We start from the raw sequence: 25291 nt of genomic DNA on the forward strand, positions 1-25291 counted from the left end.
ATCATTTCCCTCTTCCCCCCCCCCCCATACTACTAAGATTCTTCCTGTTCATATACTTAACGATTATTTTTCAATTTTTATGTTCAAGGCAATAAAACTACATTTTCTCAGATATTTTACAACTGACTTCTATTAACCATGAATATAATACCCGTAGATGTAATATACTTTACCTCGCTACAGCTCACACTGATTTTTTTCAACAATAACTTGAAAAAAATTATTGATCCTAAAGTGAAATTTTTGTCATTTGTGTGAAAATGAATTCAAAAACTTTGTTGGTTTTAGGTTGTGTGGTGGGGAATTAGCTGTTCCTGTCCGTTTGACCAAGGTGTCAAAAGTTGTTCCACCAACCAAAGATAAGAATGGAGAAAATGGTGATGTAGAGATGGCCAGGTAAGTGGATAAGATTTACTTTTTCCTTTTAATCCCATTTAAAAAGTATTTTAAGTCTGCAAATTATAAATGCACTTTGTAACAACAAAAACTTTCTTTGTCCTGAACCTTATAATGGCCAATGTACCCAATTCGGAACGTACTTATGATTAATTTTAAAAAATTTTCTTTCACGAAAGTAGTTGATTTTTTCTTCCCTGAACATATAAGGTCCTGAACTTAATTTAGAAAAGAGAAATTTATTCAGTTTAGCTTTTATTGTATCAGTTTATTGTTCTAAAATTGCCAATTTTCAAGGCAAAATATCTTAAGTTTGTTTTAATTATTAAAATAGTTTTTTGTGAACATACATGCATCTTAATTTTTTTTAAATTGTAGAATAGTATCAAAAGTGAGAAATGCTCAATGAGACAAAAAAAAGTTCAAATTCTAGGGAACTTTTCCTATGATTGTTCCCAATTAGGAACATTGGCCACTACTGAATATTCAAAGTGCAATGCAGAGAAGTGGCATTCCAAAAACAATGTATTGCTTTTTCCCTTTAAAGGTGTATCTCAAAAGGAGGGAAAAGGATCAAATTTCACATTGCATTGTTTACATACAGCAATCCCTTTTTTCTGTGACCTTTTCCCTGCCCACCCTCTGTTTTGGGTGATTTTGTTGGTGCATACCTTCCAACTCTCCAGATTTTGCATCCTTTCTCAGATTGTAATAGAAATTAGATTTGGAAGGAATTTTTTTATTTTCCTTGAGCTTTCATGATGTCGTTACATCAATGACTAGGTCGCTGTTCTGGGAAACACCTATAGAGGGCAGCCATAGTTCATGGAACTTGCCTACTCAGTTGAAGACGTCACTTCCATCGAGTAGCCATCAAAAAATGTCTTGGTGACAGCATTTAAGCAAACTGGTGACAACAGGACTTCATTTACTTATCGACAATAATTTATCCTGAGTGATCTTGATTGCTGTATTATTATTATTATACTCTATCAACAACCGCGCAGCAAACACAATAACAGCCAAATATCAATTTTCTTAAAATTCATCAATTATAAATAAAATTGGCATTCTTAATTGAAAATAAAATTATTGGTAATTTCCAATGATTGAATTTTAATTATTCAAATAATTATTAAAAACTGGTAATAGAAAGGTTTTTATTGCCAAGATATTGGCAATCAAATTTAACACTGATATACAGTATAGTATTATAATATTAGTGATACCTCGGCTAACAAAGATGATTCGTTCCGGAATCACATTCATTAGCTGGAACATTATTTCCCATAGCTTTCTATGGAGAATTGTTTGATTCGGGGGGGGGGGGAAATCGGGAAAATCTCTGCATTTCAAAAGGTGGCACGTCCGCATTTGTGATTTGGTTAGCTCATTTGTGTGTCTGATACATGCAGATTGAAAAAATAAGCTTTTAGAAAGTTGAGACTGTGTGTGTGTTCAGCTTAATGCTAAGTCTTACAATCAAAGAACGCATGCTCTGAAAACATAGGCTCCCCTTTCTTTTCAATGCATTTTCTATTTTGGCTTAATCATTTATTTTATATTAAATGGTTCAAATAATACATCAGAAAAAAAATTTTTGAGATGGACATGAGTTAATTGGACTCAAGAGACTAATTCTGATTGGTGTAAAAATTTAGCTCCGGATGCAGCTATTTTATGATAGTGCATGCATTCATATCATAGAAAATGTTTGTTAGCTAAATCAGTATTCATTAGTAGAGGCAGAAAAACAATGAGAAAAATCTTTTAGCCGAAAAATTCTTAAGCTGAGCCATTCGTTGGGTATCACTACTTACAGAATCTTTTTTTTTTTTTTTTTTTCAAACACTTGTTACAATTTTACATCTAATTAAGAAAGTATCAGCCGTTATTTATTCTCAAGTATTGATGCATCATAAAATGTACGACTTATTTTTCCACCTTAGATGTTCTTTGCCACTTTCAGTAGCTCAATATGTTTCTTGTCTGAATATTAAAAATGGCAAAAAATAACTTTTTACAGTGATAATAATTTTAAAAACTGTAAATAACTTTTTAGAATATAAGTCACATATATCTGGACCTTTCACAGAAAATAAGAGTTAAAATAAAATTTGAAACTTACAAAATGATGGAACTTTTTTTCGATCTTTATTCCTATATAAACTTCATGTTCAGCACCCAAAAACAATCATGATGTTCGGAGGTGACTGTTATGAGATATTTTTATCTTGATAATGTTTAGTTTATTAAATTTTCCATATTGCTCATAAAGGTCATTTGTAACGAAATGTTTTTGAAAATTTTATTGGTTTTATGTCAAGTGATGAAGATGAGTTAGCCATCAGTTCAACTATGATTCCAAAGGTTGTTCCTGCCATCCAAGAGGAGAATGACAAAGATAGTGATGGAGAAATGAAAGCTATGTAAGTGAATGAGATTTTTTTTCCCCCTTTTAAATCCCATTCAAAAGTTTAGTTAATAAATTTTTCACATTGCTCATAAAGGTCATTTGTAACGAAATGTTTTTGAAAATTTTATTGGTTTTAGGTCAAGTGGTAAGGATGAATTAGCCATCAGTTCAACTATGATTCCAGAGGTTGTTCCTCCTACCCAAGTTGATAATGGCAAAATTTTTGATGGAGAAATGAAAGCTATGTAAGTGAATGAGATTTTTTTCCCTTTTAAATCCCATTCAAAAGTTTAGTTTATTAAATTTTTCACATTGCTCATAAAGGTCATTTGTAACGAAATGTTTTTGAAAATTTTATTGGTTTTATGTCAAGTGATGAAGATGAGTTTGCCATCAGTTCAACTATGATTCCAAAGGTTGTTCCTGCCATCCAAGAGGAGAATGGCAAAGATAGTGATGGAGAAATGAAAGCTATGTAAGTGAATGAGATTTTTTTTTCCCTTTTAAATCCCATTCAAAAGTTTAGTTTATTAAATTTTTCACATTGCTCATAAAGGTCATTTGTAACGAAATGTTTTTGAAAATTTTATTGGTTTTAGGTCAAGTGGGGAAGATGACTTTGCCATCAGTTCAACTATGATTCCAAAGGTTGTTCCTGCCATCCAAGAGGAGAATGGCAAAGATAGTGATGGAGAAACGAAAGCTATGTAAGTGAATGAGATTTTTTTCCCTTTTAAAACCCATTCAAAAAGTATTTTAACCAGGGTCAACAAGGTTTTGGACAGTACAGTATTTACCATGGTCTTTAAAGTACTGTCCAAAACCCTTCTATTAGTTATTTCTGTGTTTGAAGAGCTCTTTAACGTTTTAACGCCAATTTTTCCAATTGGGAACATCGTTTTTATTAATTAGAAAAAATATTTTTATTAAATGAAAGCACTTGATTCACAAATAAGGCAAGCATTTTGTAAAAAGTCCCATTCATTCGTGATAATGATCAGTGCTATTTGCAATATCTCTGTAGCTGATATATTGAGTGCAATTTGAAATTTCAAATTAAGTCAAGTATGCTTCTATCCACCTCATGGAGATAGACACTCATAATGATGAAAAAACATTATGATTAAAAATGTTTCTAACCATTTCAATTGGCTGTTATATCTGATGTCTCCCAGCAGCACTTTGGTCTTATTGCATAGAGAATGATGCCTGTCGATCATACACAAGTCCTATGATAATTCCTAAAATACTTTTACATTTTTGTTAAATGACTTATTACTCTTTATAGTTATATATTGCCAAGTAATTAGGTAAATGTGCTGAAATATGAAACTAATTATTTTCTACAAACATGTATTAATTATACTTTAAATTCTATAATATTTTTATACTGAGATTAATATTTGAGTGGTAATTGAAAAAAACTGTTTTAATGTGTGCTTTACTGGAAAATTAAATATTGCCTATCTTGGAAAGAGATATTTATAATTAAATGTTTAAAACAATATTGTTTTTAAAACATTTGATCTTATTTCACAACCAATGAGGTGAAATAACAAGCATTAATTATGTGCACTTCAACTAAAGGGTAATTGATGCACATTTTTTTTTTTTTCCCCCAGTTTCTTCCGCTGTCCCAGAAGAAACATTTCTTCTGAGAGAAACCCAACCCTTACTCTAATTTACCTGGGTCCATCAAAAAATCTAGGTCCTTTTTGAGTGAAAGTGAGTCCCTCTTGAAAAAAATTATCTTGATAAAAAAAACGAATGCCCCCCATAATTATATTGCAGTCGAATCCCGTTATAACAAACACCCAAGAGACCAGAGAAATCAATTCGTTAAAATGGAATTTTTTTATAAAGGAATTCCAGGTTACCTAGCTTTGTTCCTACATAAACGTATTTGAGGGATTAGAAAAGTGTTCATTAAAACAAGATTTTCGCTATAACTGTATTCTTTAAAACGGGATTTGACTATAGTTTCTTCTCAATTATCACCAATTGATATAAGTTTGGTTGCTTTTCTTGGCGTTCAAAATGTTTTCTGAACCTTATTTTGTATCTTCTGATGATTACATGAAAATATAAAGCTTAATTGTAACAGAATAAATATCATAAGGGAAAATATTTATTGGCCCTCGTAGGAGGCCAGTGTGCAAGAGATAGTTTAAAAATATTTGGGACAATGAAAACTTAATCACATATAAAAAAATAATTTCTGTTTTATACACAACTCTGCAGTCTCGAAACAAACTTTAAAATTTTTACGTACATCACATACATCAACCTTTAGATGAAATCATGATGCTATTTTTTGTTAATAAAATTGATTACCTTTATACAAATACAACGCCACAACAGGCAAAATGCCCAACGAGGTGGCTAAGAAAAAGATGCCCATAAAAATATGGATGTCATATATTTCGAAAATGCAGCAACCCAATTAAAAATGCAATTAACAAAAATCGTAAACAATATATACACATGATAAAATATTATACAATGCCCATAAAGAATACTTATGGTTGTCTTATTCTAAGTATGGATAGCTTCTCGATTTACCCCAACATATTTATCATATTTCTTTTTAAATGTGTCAATTGTGTTACAATTTACTACCTCCGGGGGTAAGCTATTCCATTTATTAACAACCCTATTAGAGAAAAATTCCCTGCGACACCATAACCTTGCATTGCCCCTCGCCAATCGATACTGGTGTCCCCTTGTAAAAGCAGTCGATTGGCGGTGTATTAAAATTTCATGGTCCATCCCATTGGAAATTTTGAACACTTTGATCATATCTCCTCGACACTTGCGTTCATCCAATGTAAACATAGTCAAAAAATGAAGTCTATCTTCATAACTCAAGCCCTGTGTGTCAATAAGGACACGCATTGCTCTTCTCTGTATCCCTTCAACCAAGTCTATTTCCCTCTGTAGGTATGGTCTCCAAAACCTTACAGCATACTCCAGTCCAGGGCGAACTAAGCCTCGAAAAAGCAGAAGAATGACTTTAGGAGAACGCGAAGAGGTTTTCTTTTAAAATGAGACCAGGCATTCTATTTGCTTTTTTGACCACCGCTGAACAATGTTCAGAAAACCTAAGCCGCTCGTCAATGAGAATTCCCAAATCAGTGACCCCCTAGTTGCCTCCGGGATAGTGATACCATTCAACTTGTGGTTCAGAACCGTGGGTTGTTTGAACCAAAATGGTTGGTCATGCTCCATTCATTTGCCCATGCTGCAATCCTGTTTAGACTGGTCTGGAGCGACTCCCTATCGCTTTGATTCCCAATTACCCCCATTAACTTCACATCATCTGCGAATTTGCTAGTAATCCCATCGATACCCTGATCGAGTTTATCGATAAAAAGTATGGGGCCAAGGACACTTCCTCGAGGAACTCCACTTGTGACGTCTGTCCAACCAGAGAATTCCCCGTTCACCATAACTCGTTGCGATCTCTTAACCACGATTCTATCCAATTCAGCAAGTTGCCCCCAATTCCAATCTCGTGTAAACGCTTCAAGAGTTTACCATGTTGGACCCGATCGAATGCCTTCTGGAAATCAAGGTAAACAACATCTACATTTTTGCTCTTACCCAAAGCCTTAGTCACGTGATCATAGAAGCAAAGGAGGTTAGTTACACATGACTTCTCCTTCCTGAACCCATGCTGATTATCTGACAATACATTATTCTTGTCTATCCACTTCACAAACTGCCTTTTGATAATTTCCAAAATTTTCGAGAGGGAGCTCGTCTGCTATTTTCATTAAAATGTTAACAATTACTGCAATAAAAATGTTTTGCATATCTAAAACACCTCATGCTTAAATTTTCATTGCACAGTGAACTGAATAGTAATGTGAAATGATCCCAAAGCCAGGCAAGATGCAAATAGATGAGTTCAGTCTGGATAATGGAGGTTCTACTGTATGTGCATGTCGTGTGGATCCGGGACAAATTGTGCAAGTTCTTCGAATCATTCTGTATTTTATAGGACAGGCAATTTTTCTCCATATTTTTCAGCTATTCGGAGGGATGATCGTTCCTTCCTTATTGGCGAATACTGGTGGACTGTTCCAGAGGCGCCGACATGACGAAAACACCAATGGGGGTTGAAAGTTGGAAATCGTTCCGTGTACATAGGGATAGGCTGAAAGACTCAAGCACATGAGCAGGAAAGGATGGGGGGGGGGGCATTGCATTCTATATTCATTACTTATTTGAATGGCTGTAAAGCAGTGATTTTCAAATTTTCGCTCCCTTCCTATAGTAATGTTTATCCATGGCTCCCCAGAATAGTTCAAAAAAAATATAAAGAACTGAACAGCCACACATTAATATAGCCAACTCACTATGGCGCCCTTGACAAATTTTACGTATATAACTTTAATTATTTGTAAAAAGATTTTTGGAAAGGATGGTAGTAGAACCAATGCATTTCAAATACTATAAACTACACCAGATTCTTTAATGGCCTTGGAATATTCTAAGGGGGGCTGATGGATGAAACCAAGCAGAATTCAAGCCACGGCACATGATTAAGGGAGCCTGAGAGACCTGTGAAAAAAGCACAGATGTGAAGCATTTAGGTGGTAATATAAAGAGGAAAAAGGTATAACTATTAGAATTCAGTCGAACAACCTGTAGAAATCCTCAAGAGGGAGGCTGAGAGAGGGTTCATGGATTCACCTTTACGTATAAATTTTTTTTTACACATATTCAAAAATCAAATCGATGAGTAGCAAATTTCCTTGCTCGTGGATCTCTTTTATATGTTGGGAGGGGGCAAGAAACACTTAAACAGTGCAATCTTAATGCATGGGCCCACCTGGGCACCTCACAAGTGAGATCTGGCTGATATTTTCTAGAATTTACCAGGCAAAGGCACAGGAAAAATCACTTGGCCCGATGCCCATGATGTTCTTAAGACGATCCTGTTGTTAAGCATTCCTTCCTGGAACAGCTCTGAAATTTCCCGAGAGAAAAAACACTCACACTCGGGAAATCAACTCTTTGAAACTCAGTGATTAGCTTTTATTTAGCATTACTGTATCTTGATAAATAGATTTATCATATAAAATCTATATGAGTTGCCCAGTTTCAAAACTTGTTAAATGCCAACCCCTAAAGATAAATTAAAAGCAGAATGAATTTGAAATTAATTGAATGATTTGCAAAAAAAATAAAAATTTTGACAATAAATATACTTTGAAAATTATTATTACCACTGCCTTTGTTTATGTGATTGTTTCAGGTTATAGTGACAGTCTATCATCAATATCTTAATTCTTTTTTTCCATGTCTTGTTAATGGTCTTTTTTTTTACAGAAGGTTAAAAAGAAACATATGGAGAGTGCATTTTTTGAGCTGACACTTGTTAAAATGTTAATGTTATGCTGCTAAAATTTTAAATTTCAAGCAGTCAGCTCGAAAAATTCTTTTTCACTTTCTGTAAAAAAAAGTGATTGGCACTTAATGAGTTTTGCAACTGGGCGACTCATGATAATAGATTTATCAAGATCTTCAGAGCATACACAGGAGCGAGAAAATTTCAGAAGCTAGTAGAAGCTGCAAAAAGTTGGAAAATCACTAATTCAGATCATTTCACACTATCACTGTCTAATTGGTGACCTGTGGAAACCTGGGATTCCAGATTTGGTATTTTTTCCTTTTGGGGGTCAGTGTGTTCATTTGTGCTCATTTCTATATGCTCATATGTTAATTTTTCATTTGTGCAGCATCAATGAAAATAGTGTTTGTATTAAAGAAATACTATTTAGCTTGCTGCATTGAATGTTTGGTTTGGTTCCGTTGGGTAGTCTATTTTCCTACTTTCGTCGCAGTTGCCCTATTTTATTCCAATTCTCTCCTACTATTCCTATTTTATCCCTTCCTTCCTTTTATTTATGGCCAATATCTCACTACGAAAATTCCGAGAAACCGCAAAATGTCACTGCTTTTCGTCCCTTTTTGATGTGCTTAAAGCGTTGTCGTTTCGCTCTGTAGGAAACTGCTTTTCTTATTGGTGACGGCGAGTCGCACTGGATGATTCACGTTGCTCGCGGCATAGAAAACCCGGCTTTACGGGACAGAGCCCGAGCCCCGTCTGGCTTTAGGGGGGGGGGGATTAGCAGCACGCCAAACCCAGTTTTTTTTACCTTTCAGAAATAACTTTCAGGTTTCTTTATCTTCGGAGTAAGTATTATGTCAGCATCGATGGTGGGGGAAGGTGTTCTGATTTACTGACTTTGATGACGGAGAGGGGTGTTAGGATGATGTTTACTTCAGCACCCACCCTTTATACAAATATGAAATATTCTTAATGGCATCTTACTCGGTGCGCCAAAAACGAATAAAACTTTTCGCTAGTTTGTGGGCACCTGAACTAACATTCTACCTATCAAGTCTTCTACAGAGCCACTTTAGTGATCTCTAAATACTTAGCGGATCCAAGTGCTCTGGTCATGTGCCGCGCGTCATACAAGTGATCCGTGATTATGCCGCGGATCACTTAAGTAATTTAGGAATGGGCCTTGATATGGGAATGATAACTTGAGTGTTATAGAACAGCACTTGTGACCGCGCCAGTGCTCTAAAACTGTGCCACATGTCACTCAAGGGATCTATAAATGTGCCATGGATCGCTTAAATGGTCTGGAATTATGTCACGGGTCACTTAAGCGATCTGTGAATGTGCTGCTTTGTTCATTTTTACAAAATTAGGTTTGAAAGGGACAGGCCACATTTGGGCCGTACATGTCAAGGGTTACCTATGGGCTTATGGGTAGGGTCGCAATGAATTTCTTAAAAAATTTGAGTTCTTGGCCTTCCAATAACATTGAAATTAACTGAAATTCATTGTAATAAGATATTTCCTTTCAAAATTTTAATTATTAAAAAAATATTTTTTTGTTCGTCTGGCGGGGGGGACCACGAGCCCCACGTACATCTCTGATCCACCCACTATGCGTTAGGAGGTGGGGGCAGAGCGCTGACGAAATTTTGCTGAAAGGGGGAGGATCAGAGTTTTGCTGACTTTTTCTAACAAGGGCAGAAGGGGTCAAAAATCGCTAAAAATTTGCTGACATAATGCTTCAACGGCCCCCCTTTTTAAGCATGTGCTCAACCCATGGCCTAAATATGGCCTCAAGTGGCCTCGGTACACTTGCAGATAAATTAAGTGGTTCGCAGCGCATTTAAATGACCCGCGGCATATTTCCAGATCACCCAAGTGGCCCGCGACACATTTACAGATCGCAAATAATCTGCGGCGTTGTTCTAGATCACTTTTAAGTGGCCCGCGACACGTTTTCAAATCAATGAAGTGGCCACACTGTTTACAAAAGGTTGAGTTAAGTTGTAATGTGCCGCGGGCCGCTTGAGTCATTTGGAAATGTGCCACAAGTCACTTGGATGATCTGAAAGTGTGCAGCGGGTCACTTGAGTGGTCTAAAAATGTGTCAAGAGTGCCACTAAAATAATCTATAAAAATGCATCAAGCCACTTAGTGTTAATTTATTGCAGACCATTAGGCTATATATGTGCCGCGGGCCACTCAAATGATATGTAAATGTTCCTCCAGACACTTACAGTAATCTGCAACTGAACTACGAGCCACTTAAGTGAACTGGGGGTTTGCTGTAATCTGGAAATTAGTCCTACTTAAATGATTTGATGGTCGTTCGTGAGCCACTTGTGTGGTTTTGTTATTTGTAATGGGCCACATAAGATAACTCTGAGGTGTCATTGGTTAGCATGTCTGTTTTAAGGCATAACTAGGTTCATGTGTATGCTATTGACGACTGCCGTTGTCTGAAAAAAAAACTTGTGAACATAATATGCAGGCGATTCTAATCGTTGTATCCTTCGGGTGTAACGTAACTCCAGGAGGTGTTACATCAGCGGTGTTCAACATTCAGTGGAGTGTTAACCATTTCATTGATTTCGAAATGTGCTGCGGGTCACTTGAATGACGTGTAAACATGTCGCAGGTACTTGAGTGGTCTGGAACTCTGCTGTGAGTCACTTAAGTGATCTAGGAATGTGCCATAGGTTATTTAAGTGAAGTGGAACAGCAGCAAGGGTAACTTGGGTAATCTGGAACTGTGCCGCAGTGATCTGCGAAAGTGACGCAAGCCACTTGAATGGCATGAATCTGTGCCGCAGGGTCTCTTGAACGATATGGAAGTGTCGCTTGGTTCATTTTTACAAAATAATTTTTGAAGTTGTGAGCCACAACAGATGACTCCGGGCCACATTCGGCCCGTGGACAATGGGTTAAGCATGCATGGGTTACATTTTTATGGCACCTAGACAGGTTTTTTCTCTTTCTTCGAAAAGAAGGGGGGGGGGGTATGGATCACTATCGATAGTTGGCTTTTCAAAAGTAACAGTAGCAATTTGATTAATTTCTTTTTAGTTTTATTTACATTGTTTTCGTTACCAAATTCTATGGAAATGAAAGATTTTTAAATTCATTAGAACTTAAGTTTCCTTCCTAAAATATCTATAGATAATACTATAATTAAAGTATATAAGGTGTGAATCTTAATGACACAACATTTTTAAATGCCACGATAATTCGGGAATTCCATTTTTTTCCTACTTTTTTTTTCAAATTTTCACTTCGAGGCCTGTAACCATCAATGGCTCTGTGTGACCTAACATGGTGGAAATACTGGCCAATTCATCAAACGGGACTCACACAATAATAAAATATACAAGTTGCATAGCAAACGGGATTGGAAAAAGTTTGTAGTACTAAGTAGTAGTACTTGAATAAGTAGTACAAGTAATGTGTAGTACTCAGATACTCTTTTGCAGAAAAAAACGAAGCACACCTAAGAAATAATCCAATCGTCTTGAAATTTTGCATGCAAATTCCATTATGCCAAGTGTGCTAATGATTAAATTTTGGAAGTCAATGAATGTTAACTTCACCCATTGCTCGTGTTTCTACTGGCAACTAGCATTGTATAAAACGATAAAATCGCAGGTGGTTTATCTTTTCCTGTTGTCAATGTTACAGCGTTGTCGAAGACCTTATAGTCAATTGGACAATTTCAAACAGGGTTGCATAATTGAGATGCGTGAACCTGGCTGGTCATACCGAGCGATAGGCCGCCACCTGCATCGTACGGACTGTGCGACAGGCCCAAACTGCCTCAATGGCATAATTGTCCACTATCCAACGTGCTACAGACTCATCCATACCACCCGTGGCACCTTCCATCTCACGGCACTTGGCTGAGGTGGAGTTATGCTCACTGTGGCCTTTAACCCCACAACATCTGCAGAGTCGTCCAGAGGGTTGTCGCAGCCAATCATCATGGCAAACTGCCATCACATGGTGTTCAGCAATCAAGGTGTTTACCACCATGGGAAAGTCCTGGAAAAGTCACGGAATGAGAAGAAAGTTACAGAAGTCCTGAAAAAGTCACAAAATTTGAGTGAATGTCACAGATGTGGCATTCAATATTTTTCTTCTTTCTCAGGTTTTATTCATTCTGCTTTTTGCCCTGGGCGGACAGTAAAGAACAATGCCAATGTGTAGCCACCCTACATTGGGGCAGACATTATATGGGTGGGGCTAGCTATATATACCCTATAAAAAGCTATTAAGACTGGATGAACAAAGAATAACTTTTCCTTCGCTTGTCTGGACTTTTTAACATCTATTAATATTCCCCCTAAAGCAGTGTTTTCAAGATCACGTGACAATTTCTAGAGGAGGGGGGACTGAAAATAGACCACGGCAGTAGGGAGTCCTCTTGGGAACAATATTGGTTTTCCATAGAAAGGACATGATCTTTCTCTCTTTCCCCCCCCCCCCCCCCACATCGTGGAGCAGGGCTATTGGATCTTTGGTGGGTCCACAAGACAGAGTTTTCACTGGGGGAGGGCTCTAGAAAATTTATAGCATGAAAAAACTATAATGGTGATTGTCCCGGACCTCTGGGCTACATCTCTATTAACCTCATCCTTCTGGGGGACAGGTGAAAGGGCACCCATTTTCCTCCCTCTTCCCCCCATGAAAGAATTTTTTAAAAATTACCATCTTTTTTTTTATTATTTTGATTGCGTCTATCTTTACCAACTAGCTATAGCGAACAACGAAATTGCTCTGTATACACATGCAAAAGAATGAGAGAGTTCAAGAGAAGACCGACATCGCACTTGTTCGCCATTAATTGTATTGCAACACGACATTTAGGCCAAATTTAAAGGAGTACTGCAGTGTTTCCAAAAGTGTGTCGTGGCTTCTAGGAGTGTTGTGGCAAGCTAAAAATATTTATTTACTCACCTATTTATGCTTTGAAGTTGTTTTATGTGGTGAAAATATCTGCCAAACTTTTTTGGAAGCCGCAAATGAACCATAAATTACGCAAGGGAGGCGGCTGACAAAAGAAACTGTGATGCCATCATGTGCTTTCGCATGCTGTCCAGACTGACACCTAGACATGACTATGAGCAAAAAACAAACGCCTGATATTGGACTTTGAAAAAATGTGGAAAAGGTAGGAAAAGAAACATGTGAAATCCGTCCTTCGGAAGGGCCCAGCTGAGTTGGTCTAGTCTGGCCCGTCGTGATTTTTCCCATGTAGTAAGAGGGGGAAAATTAACATCATGAAGGTCCCGGTCTAGTGCAGTGTTTCTTAACCGCCGGGCAGTGAGTGGTTTATTTCATTTTTACCCATTTATTTCTCATTAATTGTCTTATGTTATCACCAGTAGTTATGTGCACCTTGATAACTGATTCAAAACACTATTTTCTGTATACAGCAGGTGCTTCACTGATTAGTCGCTGACATTTGCCACGCATATGTAAAATACTTCGTTCGTTTCTGAAAACACGTACATACTAAATCGTTATAATAAGACTGCTAGAGGTTTTTACCACTGGCTCATAAATAACGGGTTGAAGGTGGTTTTCTATTGCCTGGAAATTCTTCAACTGCAAATACGGATATCTTCAGTTGTCTAATTACTTTAAAACCCTAAACCAGAATATGCTGAAATCTGTGACGTATGTCGCTGAACAATTAGTGCTACTGCAGAACAATCTGAAAGAATTTTAAGAAAAGTGTAGAGAACACTATTATGGTGATTTTTACGGCAGAACATCTCTGGTCAGACATGATACATATAATTTTCAAGAGCCATTACTATTGATTGTGAAAAAGTTGTGCAGGCCATCTCAGTTTTTGAAGGTTATGGTTTAATATCCCCTAACATTTTCAAAATTGTTGAACTTTTTGTTTAGTTAAAGTATTGTTCAAAATTAACTTTTTTTAAGGATTGGTGAAACAGAATCGGAAAGTGATGTTGATGCTTCACAGGAATTTTTTGGAGTTGAAGGGTATTTATATTTTTAAATTCATTTTTGTTGCATAGTCTTCCGGTAGGAAACCAAATTCTTCAGATTTTCTGTATCTATAACATAGCTGCCAAGTCTCCCGAATTTTTCGGGAATCTCCCGAATTTTAGCTTCATTGCTCGACCTCCCGAAAAGTTCTTAAATCTCCCGAATTTTTACAAAAATCACAAAAATCCCTAATTGTCCTTAAAAATTCCCTACTTCATTAAAAAAATCCCCGCTTATGAAAACAATCCCTAAGGAATTTCTTGTGGAGCATGAAGCCTCTTTTTTTTACCCCTTTGACGTCACACGACATAAATGGGGAAATTCCCTTTTTAAGGAAGTTTTAGAAACCCTTTGATGGTAACAAGAAAGTTGTTTGTCTTATCGTGCAGGGAAATGGCTTAGCAGCCAATAGTCCTGGATAATAATTGAAGATTATAGTGACGCGCATATGGTCAAAATTTCTTTTGTTGAAGTTACGTACGTGCGATATAACAAAGCATGAATACTGATAAGCAAAAAAATTTTTAATCAATTTTAAAGATACTTATTCCGATGAATTTCCTTTCACCAAACGTTCCAGAAGAGGGCCGATTTTTCCTTTTTGTACAAGTTGTGTTACGGGCATAAACATCGGTCATGGAAAGACTGCCATCATCACTGGTGAAATTTAAAAAAAACATCAAGCAAGTGTCGCAAAAAGTCAGTGTTCTTCAAAAATTGACGGTGCTGTTCATCTTCCGATGATTTTGGGGTCATTCGCGCAGAATGTTCGTTCGTTCACAGCGTTTCTGATTGAACACAATATTTATTTTTACATCATTGAAGTTTTGGCCTCCAATTTCACTTGTTTTTTTCGTAGGAAGTTTATTCCCAAGGGTTTAACTTCCATGTGTGTAAAATCCTTATTTTAATTTGACTTCAGTGTTTGAGTAGGGATTTTATTCCCTACATTTTAACTTTTATGTTTGGAAAATCCCTATTTTATTTGGAAAAATCCCTATTGTATTTATTAGGGAGTGGTTTTAGCATAAAATACGGGTTTGCGGGAAAATCTCCCGAATTTTCATTTTCAAAAGTTGGCAGCTATGCTATAAGAAATGTCCCTGGAAATCCCCTTAATTGTAAAAGAAAAATCACAGTTCTTGTAAGCATAGGCTATCAATGTTTCTTCGACAAAAATTGCAGGGTTTATGAGTGCCGGGGGTACCCCCTCGGGAGAATCTCTGGATTTCTAGATTCCAAAAGTTGGCACGTCTGCATTCTGCTACATAAATGCCGAAATTCTTCAATTCTGCGCCATCTTGTGCTAAAAACAAAATTTTTCCTTGAGAAACTTTGAAGTGGCTTCACAATAAAAGTTTATTTTTTTATGTCATTTGTCCTTCCCTCAATTTTATTTCTTGGGGACACAAATGGAATTAGCTTGAGGCCTCCCTTCTGAGGATTTGGCGACAATATAAAATTGTGGTCAAACTACACGAATTGCCGCTCATCCACGGAACAAAAAAATGCTCAATGGCTGTTTCCAAGTTTTTTTTTTTTTTTTTTTTTTTTTTTTGAAAAAAAAAGTAGGCTCCTTTGATTTATTCGTTCCTTACAGCTAGGGGCTTCCGCATCTGGGAATGGGGGTTTCCTAGGTCATCGTTATTTTCTATGGACACCCGGGTCCCAATGTTTCATAGATCCCTTTGTTAAAAATATATATAATAGCCCCTGTGTGCAATCATGTGAATTAATAGTAGGAAAGGCTTAAGACAAAATTCTCACATGTACAAAACATTTTGGTGCCCCTCTGGTATAATAAGTCATATGAGTAAAATTACCTGGTGGAAACTCGCAGATCTTTGTATATGCCACGAGTAATATAGTGAGAGATAACACATGGGCAGTTTAGTCATTAATTCTTATCCTGGGGGCTTTATATTCACCCACTTCGTTAACTTATGTATATTTATTGTATACTACCTGAGTTGTGATCCAGCTAGATGAAATAATACTGGTCATTCTTGTAGTTCTTTCATCTATTATTATGAAACAATGTTTTGAATACAATGATCTCTGAGCTTTTGAAGCGAACTGGTATGATATGCAAGGGTATTATATACAATTTGATTTGCGGTGTTGACTGTGCTTTTCAACGCTATATTACCGAGACGTAGTATAATTTAGTGATCTTAGACATTTTCAGATTATATATAAGGGGCCGTTCAAGTATTGCGTAAGCAAATTTTTTTGCCATTTTTTTACACCCCCCCCCCCCCCATTGTCAGCAAAATGTTGATATTTTATGAAACCAAAGCATGCTGGACCCATTTTTAACCATTGTATTCCCTTTTACATGTGCAGTATTGGGAGTTTGAATGGAGGTGGTTTGGTGAATATAAATCTGCTCTGCACTTTTTCCACTGTAGCCCCATTTAGAAATGAATGAAATGGAAAATAATTTGATCATTTTTGTCACACCACGGCCATTTTCTGCACACGAGGGCTAATTAGACCGGGACCTACAATTTATTGTCAATTCCGAACGGCAGGCTTGTTTTTTATACTCGTCGAGAGGTTGGTGCGCTAACCCCTCAATGGGGGACTCCCTGCGGTAGCAATTTTTTCTGTGGTCATGTCGCTGTTTCTGTTGTAATCCTGAAGTCTCCTGAATTTTAGCTTCATCTCTCAACCTTCCGAAAAGTTCTTAAATCTCCCGAATTTTTACGAAAATCACAAAAAGTCCTTAATTGTCTGTAAAAATTCCCTACTTCATTTAAAAAGGGTCTCCGCTTCTGAAAACAATCCCTAAGGAATTTCTAGAGGGGCAAAAAGTCTTTTGCATCATTCGTGTAGAATGTTTGTTCACATCGTTTCTGATTGAACGCAATATATATTTTTTTACATCACCATTGAAGTTTTGGCCTCCAATTTCACTTTGTGTAGGGATTTTATTCCCTATGCAGGGGTGGGAACTCTGCGCTAATTGCGCCGCACTGCGCCAAAACTAATATCTTGCGCCATCCTGCTCCAATAGCGTATTTTCGCATTTTTCTGCGCCAAATAGCGAATTTTGCTTCAGTATGCCCGGAATTTCGGAAAGGGCGCCAAAAAATTTTTGTTCCTGCTAGCCACGAAACGTTTCTTTACGAGAATAGCGTGTTTTATTCCACTATACTTAAACTATCGGCCCCTGATCGTGGAACTGAAGATGGCTTGCAATGCCTTTCAGCTTTAAAGTGCAAATTCGAGTGTTTCCGTTAAAAAAAAAAAAAGTCGTCACTGGAAGCAGCAGAAATTACTGTAGTCGATTGTCAGTGTGTTAAATCCCGATGTTTCGTGAAAAAAAATTTCATTCCGGGAGTAAAAAGCGCATGTCCGCCGAATTACGAATGTTAGTTTAGAAATTTTGCCGAATAACGAGCGTTAAATCGCTAATTTTGCCGAATAACCAGCGTTAAATCGTCAATCTCGCCAAGTAGCGAGTGTCAGATCGCCAATCTCGCCAGATAATGAGTGCTGAATCGACAAACATCGAGTTGATTCTTCCGAAATTCTCTCCCATTTTGCAACAATTTCTTTCCAAGTATAAAAAAATTAAAAACTTATAAAAAAATTTTTAGCTCATTTGAAGTGCTGCTGTTCAAGGCAGCAAATAGTGTCGTCAGTAAGCAAAAATCATCTTAAATAGACAGGTGCAAAAAATTTTATGACAGCCGCTCTTTCAAACAAGGTGTCAAAAGCCTAAAGCACCAAAAACAAAAATCAAGCTGACGAAAAGATGTTTGATAACAAAAGACATGCTGCAGTTTTATTTTGAAAAGGGTTGAGGGTTAACGAAAATATTCTTGTTAATTTCACTGCTCCCATTTATAAATATCTGCTCCGAATCCTATATTTTGCTGCTCCAAATCTTATATTTTGCTGCTCCAAAATTGCTCCAAATCTCGAATTTGCTGCTCCAAAACTGCTCCGAATCCTGAATTTTGCTGCTCCGAAATAGACTTAGTCACTTCCCACCCCTGCCTATGTTTTAACTTTTATAAGTGAAAAATCCTTATTTTATTTTGAAAAATCCCTTTTGTATTTAATAGGAAGTGGTTTTGGTATAACATAAGGATCCCCGCGAAAATCTCCCTAATTTTCATTTTCAAAAGTTGGCAGCTATGCCTGTGTCAGGAAAGTTTTCTGACAAGGACGAACTGGGTATTGAACTTGCGACACCTCTAAACATCTTTGGTACTTTAGGTGAGTATCAACCTGGGCTACTGTGCCCGAAAATAAATTGAATGAGACTATTCTCTTGGAGTAGGGTATCCTGCTCACATACTTAATTCTGCAAAGACTGCTACCATAATTAAAAGACCCTATGTTAAAGTAGCCTACAGGCAAAACCAGTCATCAGAAAATTATGAAATTTTGTGGAGGACTTCATGAAGTAATGCGAATTTGTTTCAGGGGGGAAAAATTAGTTGCACATGTTGCCACCATGGGGAGTTTTATTAAGAAATGACACATCTAGGCAAATGTTTACAATTTTAGCAATTGTTAAACACTTTTACAGTTTTTACTGTTACAAAACATATTCCACATGATGGCCATCATTTTCAGATACCATGTGAAATCCCAAGAGCAAGATGGCGTGTTCCACAACTGACCGAAATGTGCAGCACGTGGCGGGAAATGCTGCCTTTAAGGTTAGGTAAAGTTCTTGAATTGTCACGACTTACCAGATGTTTCAAATGATCTCAAAGCCAAAAATTGTGTGGATTAAGGTCTGGGGATCGGGGAGGCCGTAGATTAGGGAAGTGCCAGCTGATGACACGCTCTTCTGTAAAATGTGTTTTAAGAACATTCTTAACACACTGCAATGTGTGGAGGAGCTCCATCTTGCATAAAGATTGTCTACTAGGCAGTGAGGTGTTTGTAGAGCCAAAACAATCTCGTTCTGTAACAGCAATGCATATTGCATCCCGGTGATCGAACATGTCACTGGACCTAAGGAACATAACTCCTCGTAGAAGTAGGGACCGAGAATAAATGATGCAGTGAATCCACACCATACTGTCACTTTTAGTGAATGCAACGGAACCTCTAAGATAACGTGCAGATTTTCTGGTTCCCAAATTTAGCAGTTGTTAGTATTGACTGCACCATCCAAGTGAAAATGTGCTTTGTATGTGCAGAGGATATTTCAAGGCCATTCTGAATTGACCTCAACGCGAGCTAGAAACTGCAGTGAGAACCGGAGTCAAGCGTCATAATCATGTGGAAGCAACCGCTTCACAAGTGAAAGTTATGGACAGTTGAACGTGACCTATCCCAGTGGTCAGCAAACTCATTAGTCAACAGAGCCAAATATCAACAGTACAACGATTGAAATTTGTTTTGAGAGCCACATTTTTTTTCAAACTTAAACTATATAGGTAGGTACATGGTTATTAACTTAGTAACTTTATTAATTGAGGTACTCCTCAGCTGGAATTTGTTAAAAACGTCCTCGAACAATAGCAGTGTTGCGTATAGCTCTAATCTTGGTATTGTAAGCGATTTCAGGAGTGCAACCCTAGACTTACTACACAACAGCCTGACGGTTATGTCACCTGAACGAGAAATGCATCTGATGTAAACAGCTGCGCCATAGCGTTTTGAGATGCAGCAACGACCGGGCCGATAAGGCCAAGTGGGTCAATTATAGTAGCTATTCCTGATAATACAGCTCGCTTTGTGTACTGAGAAGATTTAGGGGTTACCTTGAATGAGAAGTAGTCCTTGGTGGTGTTCCAACAGAGTCCCAAGGTCTTCACTGTAGACGCAGCTCCATCTGGCACTGGATAAACCTGGGCAGTGGGTTTTGATGATGCCGGCATCAAGTCTTTCACATTTATACACCACTTGCGCAAGTTCATTTGTGCACACTGGGGTAGTTCCATCAGCTCCGATTGTAATCTTTTTAGATTTGGAACTTTTTCCAAGCGTCTCCAAAGGGAGTCTAGACTTCTCTCTACTGTCATCTTTGAATGACCAAGATGTGGATGCTGGTCTACCTTCAGCAGCATCTTGACAATGCTTCCACCATCGTTGTTGCAGGTGCAGAAATGCAAGAAGTCTTCCTCACATTGGATGGCTTCGGAACTAAGGCAAGGGGAGAGGTCATTTACCTCTTCTATTTCCCAGAATTTCTTTAAATAAGTGACACGTAGAAATATATTCCCATCTTGTGGGACTCTGTTTTCGGCGGGATCGCCACTGGCAGTCTCTTGAAGTAACAGCCCGAAATTTAAATTTATTCTTCCCTCTCTCAGTCATTGGAAGAAGTTTTCCGCTCCGAGCAATACATCAATCTTGCCAGGAGAGTGAAAATTGGCATCCGCATACTTGATGTGGTTTCGAAGACGGAGGGAGGCAACGTTGACGGGCTTCATTGGAGTTAAACCAGTGATCTTTGGAACCAAGAGAAGCTCCATCTCCTTAGCAATGGTTCTCTCCTCGTTAACAATAGTAGCTCGTATTTTCCTGCTGATGATGTTTGTTGCTCCGTTCAACCCGGACACGGAGGTGTGTGTTCTTTCTTCTTCCAGTCCCAGCGATCTTGCACATGAGGTGGTAATAAAATTCGATTGTGAGGCAGAATCGAGTAGTGCTCTGCAGGGTCTCTTTTCCCCGTTGACATCCATGATGCTTATCACCACCGTGGACAATAGCGTTTGCTTGCAGCTATCCGAAACAAAACACCCCGATGTTGAACTTGGAGGGTCAAGCTCAGCTGAAGGGATCATCTTTTTCTCTCTGCTATCCTGTTCCTCTTCCCAACCTCTTTCACTTTCTTTTTTCCCCTTTGAAGTATTGTCGCTTACTTCTTGCCTATGGAGAAGGGTGTAATGTTTTCTGTTACACCAGCTGCAACTATGCGATGTGAATTCGAGAGGCAATTGAAACATAGCCCTTTTTCTTTCACTAATGAAAGCATTTCAACGTTGGCATGTTCAGAAATTTCCGGCATTTGTAAATTGCATGCTTTCCGGAGCAAACTCTTCCGGCAAGATTCACGCTCTTTTGTTTCCAACACAAAATGTTTTACTCCGGCATATTTTGGTGCTTTTACTCTCACCGAAGAAGAATCGATGTTTGATCTTTCAATGTTCTCTAGCACAGCGCAACGTTTTTGGAGAAACTCTAGAAAGTCCTTCCACTCATGCACTTCATTGAAAGATAAGGACATTTCGTAACTCTTTCTTGTTTCCTTATCAACCCTTTGAAGCATGATGTTTATCAGAAGCGACTCTGAGAGCTTGTCGGTCTCCAATCCGACGAGCTTAAGTGCTCTAAGATGTTTGCAAAGTTCATCCACTAGCTTTCTGAGATCCTTCGAAGATTCTCTTTCTAGCCTCTGGAAACATATAATTGCATTGATGTGCCATTTCACTATGAATCGCTTGTTTTCATATCTCATTTCCAAGGCCTTCATCAGTGATGAGTAGGTATCGTCTGGCGTTTCCACGTGTTTTGCCTCTCCTTCTAGCGATGATCGTAGGTAAAGCAGTTTCTGTCCATCCGAAAGTCCACCGTTGTTGCCAATGACCGCTGTAAAGTGGCACTTGAATGTGTTCCACTCTTCAAATGAACCAGAAAATTTGGCTAACTGGAGCTCGGGGAGTTTCATTTGTAGCCCTCGCCTGCCTTGAACCTTTCCAGATGATTGTTTCTGAGCCTATGCTCACTTCATCTAAGAGAAATCTATCTAATCGAACTTTGATTCCTTCTATCCTGTCCTCAAGACAAAGGAGTTCTTCCTCTTTTTCTACCTCCTCGTCCTTCAGCACTTCAAAGAAGTCGTTTCGTAGATTTCTGGTGTCAGCCGCGATTTCAGCGACACTGCTCAATTTGAAAGATGTCCATCAGTTCAGCATCATCAGTTAGCTGTCCTTCAAGACGCGAGACTTCAGCCTTGATAGTCCCTCTTTTCCTATTTAGGACGGTGATGCGCTCCATAGTGGTTTGAATGATGTTTTTCCTCTACCTCCGGTGCTCCGACGGACCAATGTATTTTCGTGGACTGTATGTTTGTTTTCAATAGCTAACTAGTTCTCACCAGAGACAGAGGATCAAGTCAAATAAGTTCGCACCACTATGGAATAACAATATTAACAGTTTAATTCCTTAAAAACAGCTAAGAAACAATCATTAAGATGGGCGAACAGAGGCCCCGTAAAGTATGTGCGTGTCTCTCAAGAAGAGAACCTGAAACTTAACTTATTGAGGAGCGCTCTGTAACAGAGAGAAGAAAAGACCCACCTTCCCCTGAGAGGTCGATTCCCCCCACTCTCTCCCAAAGCGCCTCCCTACGGCGAATCACAAATACATGGATACGCACTGGCTTTAACAGTGCCGCAGATGAATAAAACTGACAATAAAATTTTGAGAAAAAAAATTTTTTCTTATGAAAAAGCTTTTTATTAGTGTCCCAAAATTTTTCCCATTTTAAAATGTCCACTCTGTTACGGTCATTTGGGAAATATATTTTTATACCAGATTAAATCTGATAACACTTGGGCTCATTGAAAGGTTTACTTTTGATGCTTGATCAACAATTTTGGATTTTACTTTTGCAAAATGACTTAATATTTTATGTCTGTAGTATCAGATTTTTCTCTCAAATGTCCACTTTGTTATGTCATTATCATAAATAATTAAGATTTGTTTTTTCATCTATATCAGCATCTAGTGATAGTATGTGGAGATATGCTTCAAAATATAATTTTTCACAAATTATTTAAATTTATAATTTAAAAAAAAATAATTTAGACTATAATTTGTCCACTCTGTTATGTCTTTCAAAAATTCAGCCAACGCAACATAATGGAAACTATGATTTAAATTAATGTTTTCTTAGTTGACAGGTTTTAACTTAAATTTAATAAGTTATCCCCATCATGGTTTTTTTTTCAGTTAAATACGAAAGTTATAGTACAGATCGTCAAAATCACTGCCAGGCACAGATCCAAGGAGATGTGGCATAAGTGGCATTTTAGTATGAATAAAGGTTGTTATATGACAATACATTCTGTATTTTATGGGGCAGAACAATTATTTTCCTATAAAATTATTTTTGTTTCTTGGCTCTAGCCTTCCCAACCCCCACCCCCAAATCTCACTGGATCACTAATGTGAGACACATAAATGCAAGATTTATACCAACATCAAATTACCATTCATTTCAACAAAAAAAATTTGAAGTAAAAGAAAAATCGTCCTGATGGTATAATATATAGGCCTAGCAGAGCAAGACCATTGTCTACTCTGGCCAGATTTTAAACATTTTACCAGACCAAAGTTCAAACTACGAAGGGGGGGGGGTTTAGAATTTGCTAATAGGGTAAACATTTTTCAAAGGTTATACAGTAGTCTCTGGGTCACCCCTATCGCATTTCACCCTGTTATGTCTTGAACGCATGTCTCATGTCTTTCTGACATATTGTTCTGAAAGACTGGCATGCATTCAATTCAATAAATCTGTTTGGGAGGATGACAGAGGCACCTCATCTGGTCACCCTACATGTTCTCTTAGTATAGGAAGAAAGGGGGTAAAAAAAAAAAGCAACTTTTCCCCTTAGAGATAGTTACTATAAAACTTCGCAATGGTGAAAAAAGGAAAGGATCACAAAGAACGTGTTTGGATTTATTCCATTGGTGTTTGGATGATATTACGCCCATGATCGTAAAGAGGTCAAGATGGCTTTGGTGGGGACTATGAGGTAATACTTACTAAAAGACCACAAATGCTCAACGTTATCTAATTACAACTGTTAATTAGTTACTGTCAAACCTGAAGGGTGGAGGCTATTATGCATGGCTTATGCTCATCCCCTTTTTTTTCTTGGTAAAATATCCCACTTGTTCTACTTTCTAGATTTTGTCTTTTCCTATTTTTTTTTTTTACAAAATACTGCCCACAAAATATAACTTTTTTTTTTAAATGAAGAGAATCATCAAAATATTACCAAATATATATAATACAAATGTAATAAATTGCAGTTAATTATTCTGCCAAAGCAGAAATTTTATGGTTTTTCTAGGTTATTTGAAAGTGTGTATGGACCATTTGTAGAATAATTTTTAATTTTTCTTTAGTTTGAGTAATTAATAACATCTATGTGGATGGAAAAAATAGTTTTGTATTTACAATGTCATAAGGTCTTGTACTACTCATTGTACAATAACATTCGGTTTTTTCCCGTAGCTTTTTGCACAGCTCATTCAAATACTAAAAGTAATTTTGTTGTTCTAATGCTTATTTTTTTATTTAAGTGCTTTCAGGGATGTATGGTTGGAAGATTTTATTCCTGACGATGAAGAGACACGTGACTACATATGATATTTTCTGCTCAAAGAATTTTCAAGAATTTTCTGAACTTTTTTCTTTTGTAAAATTTAAAATTCTTTCTTCAAAAATTTTCTTCATTGTCATTATTCACTTAAAAGTTTTGTATTGTGTGTTTAAGGAATAAAAAATTTGTGATTAATTTTTGGTGCATTTTGTGAGTAATATAAACTTATACAATCAAAATACTTTTCTTGAAATTTTATTACATCCATTAGTAGTATACATACACATGATCATTTAATAGAGGCCCCCCCCCCCCCAGATATGATAATGATCATATCTATATGGGGCTTTGGACTTGGTAGCAGATGACATGAAAAATTCCACTGGATCAGGATGAGCGCTTAGTTCTTTCTTTTCCTAGGGTGTATGACCCAACATCTTAGATCCGGGTCCCTCTATAATGAATTTATATTTTAAAAAAAAGGGAGATTTGGCTGAAATGGCCGATTGCAGCCAATCGGCGCACAACACATCCACACAAGCCAACCAATGCAGTTCTTCTGCGGCCGATCAAGTCTCAGAAATGCATATATAGAACAAGTCGATGACAATAGATGTACGAAGCCTTTCTCGCTTGACATGGAGACTTACGTCCAAATAACCTCAGATGTGGGCGAAACGTCAGGAAGAAAATCTCCTGGACCATGGCCTAACATAGGCGTAAACTTCTATAGGGCCCATGGGCCTGAGCCCCCCCCCCCCCCCAACATTTTTGAAGACGCGGCTCAGCCCCCCC

General features: G+C 37.5%; 1 protein-coding gene across 2 annotated transcripts in view; it reads left to right on the top strand.

The window, feature by feature from the left end:
- Positions 1-24691, top strand: part of LOC149072544 (uncharacterized) — a 38031-nt gene extending 13340 nt beyond the window's left edge. Inside the window, exons 5-10 of one of the 2 annotated variants that reach the window (XM_089246907.1) lie at positions 289-396; positions 2724-2825; positions 2950-3057; positions 3186-3287; positions 3412-3519; positions 24477-24691. In XM_089246907.1, coding sequence (XP_089103033.1) covers positions 289-396; positions 2724-2825; positions 2950-3057; positions 3186-3287; positions 3412-3519; positions 24477-24543 — 595 coding nt within the window. In that variant the 3' untranslated portion in view covers positions 24544-24691. The remainder of the gene's footprint in view (positions 1-288; positions 397-2723; positions 2826-2949; positions 3058-3185; positions 3288-3411; positions 3520-24476) is intronic. The other variant, XM_089246908.1, reaches the window with a different exon arrangement.
- Positions 24692-25291: the final 600 nt, after the last annotated feature.

Source organism: Pholcus phalangioides, unplaced genomic scaffold (genome assembly GCF_987345545.1).
Source record: "Pholcus phalangioides strain wild (caught in Gottingen) unplaced genomic scaffold, Ppha-v1.0 ptg000017l_1, whole genome shotgun sequence".
NCBI lineage: Eukaryota > Metazoa > Arthropoda > Arachnida > Araneae > Pholcidae > Pholcus > Pholcus phalangioides.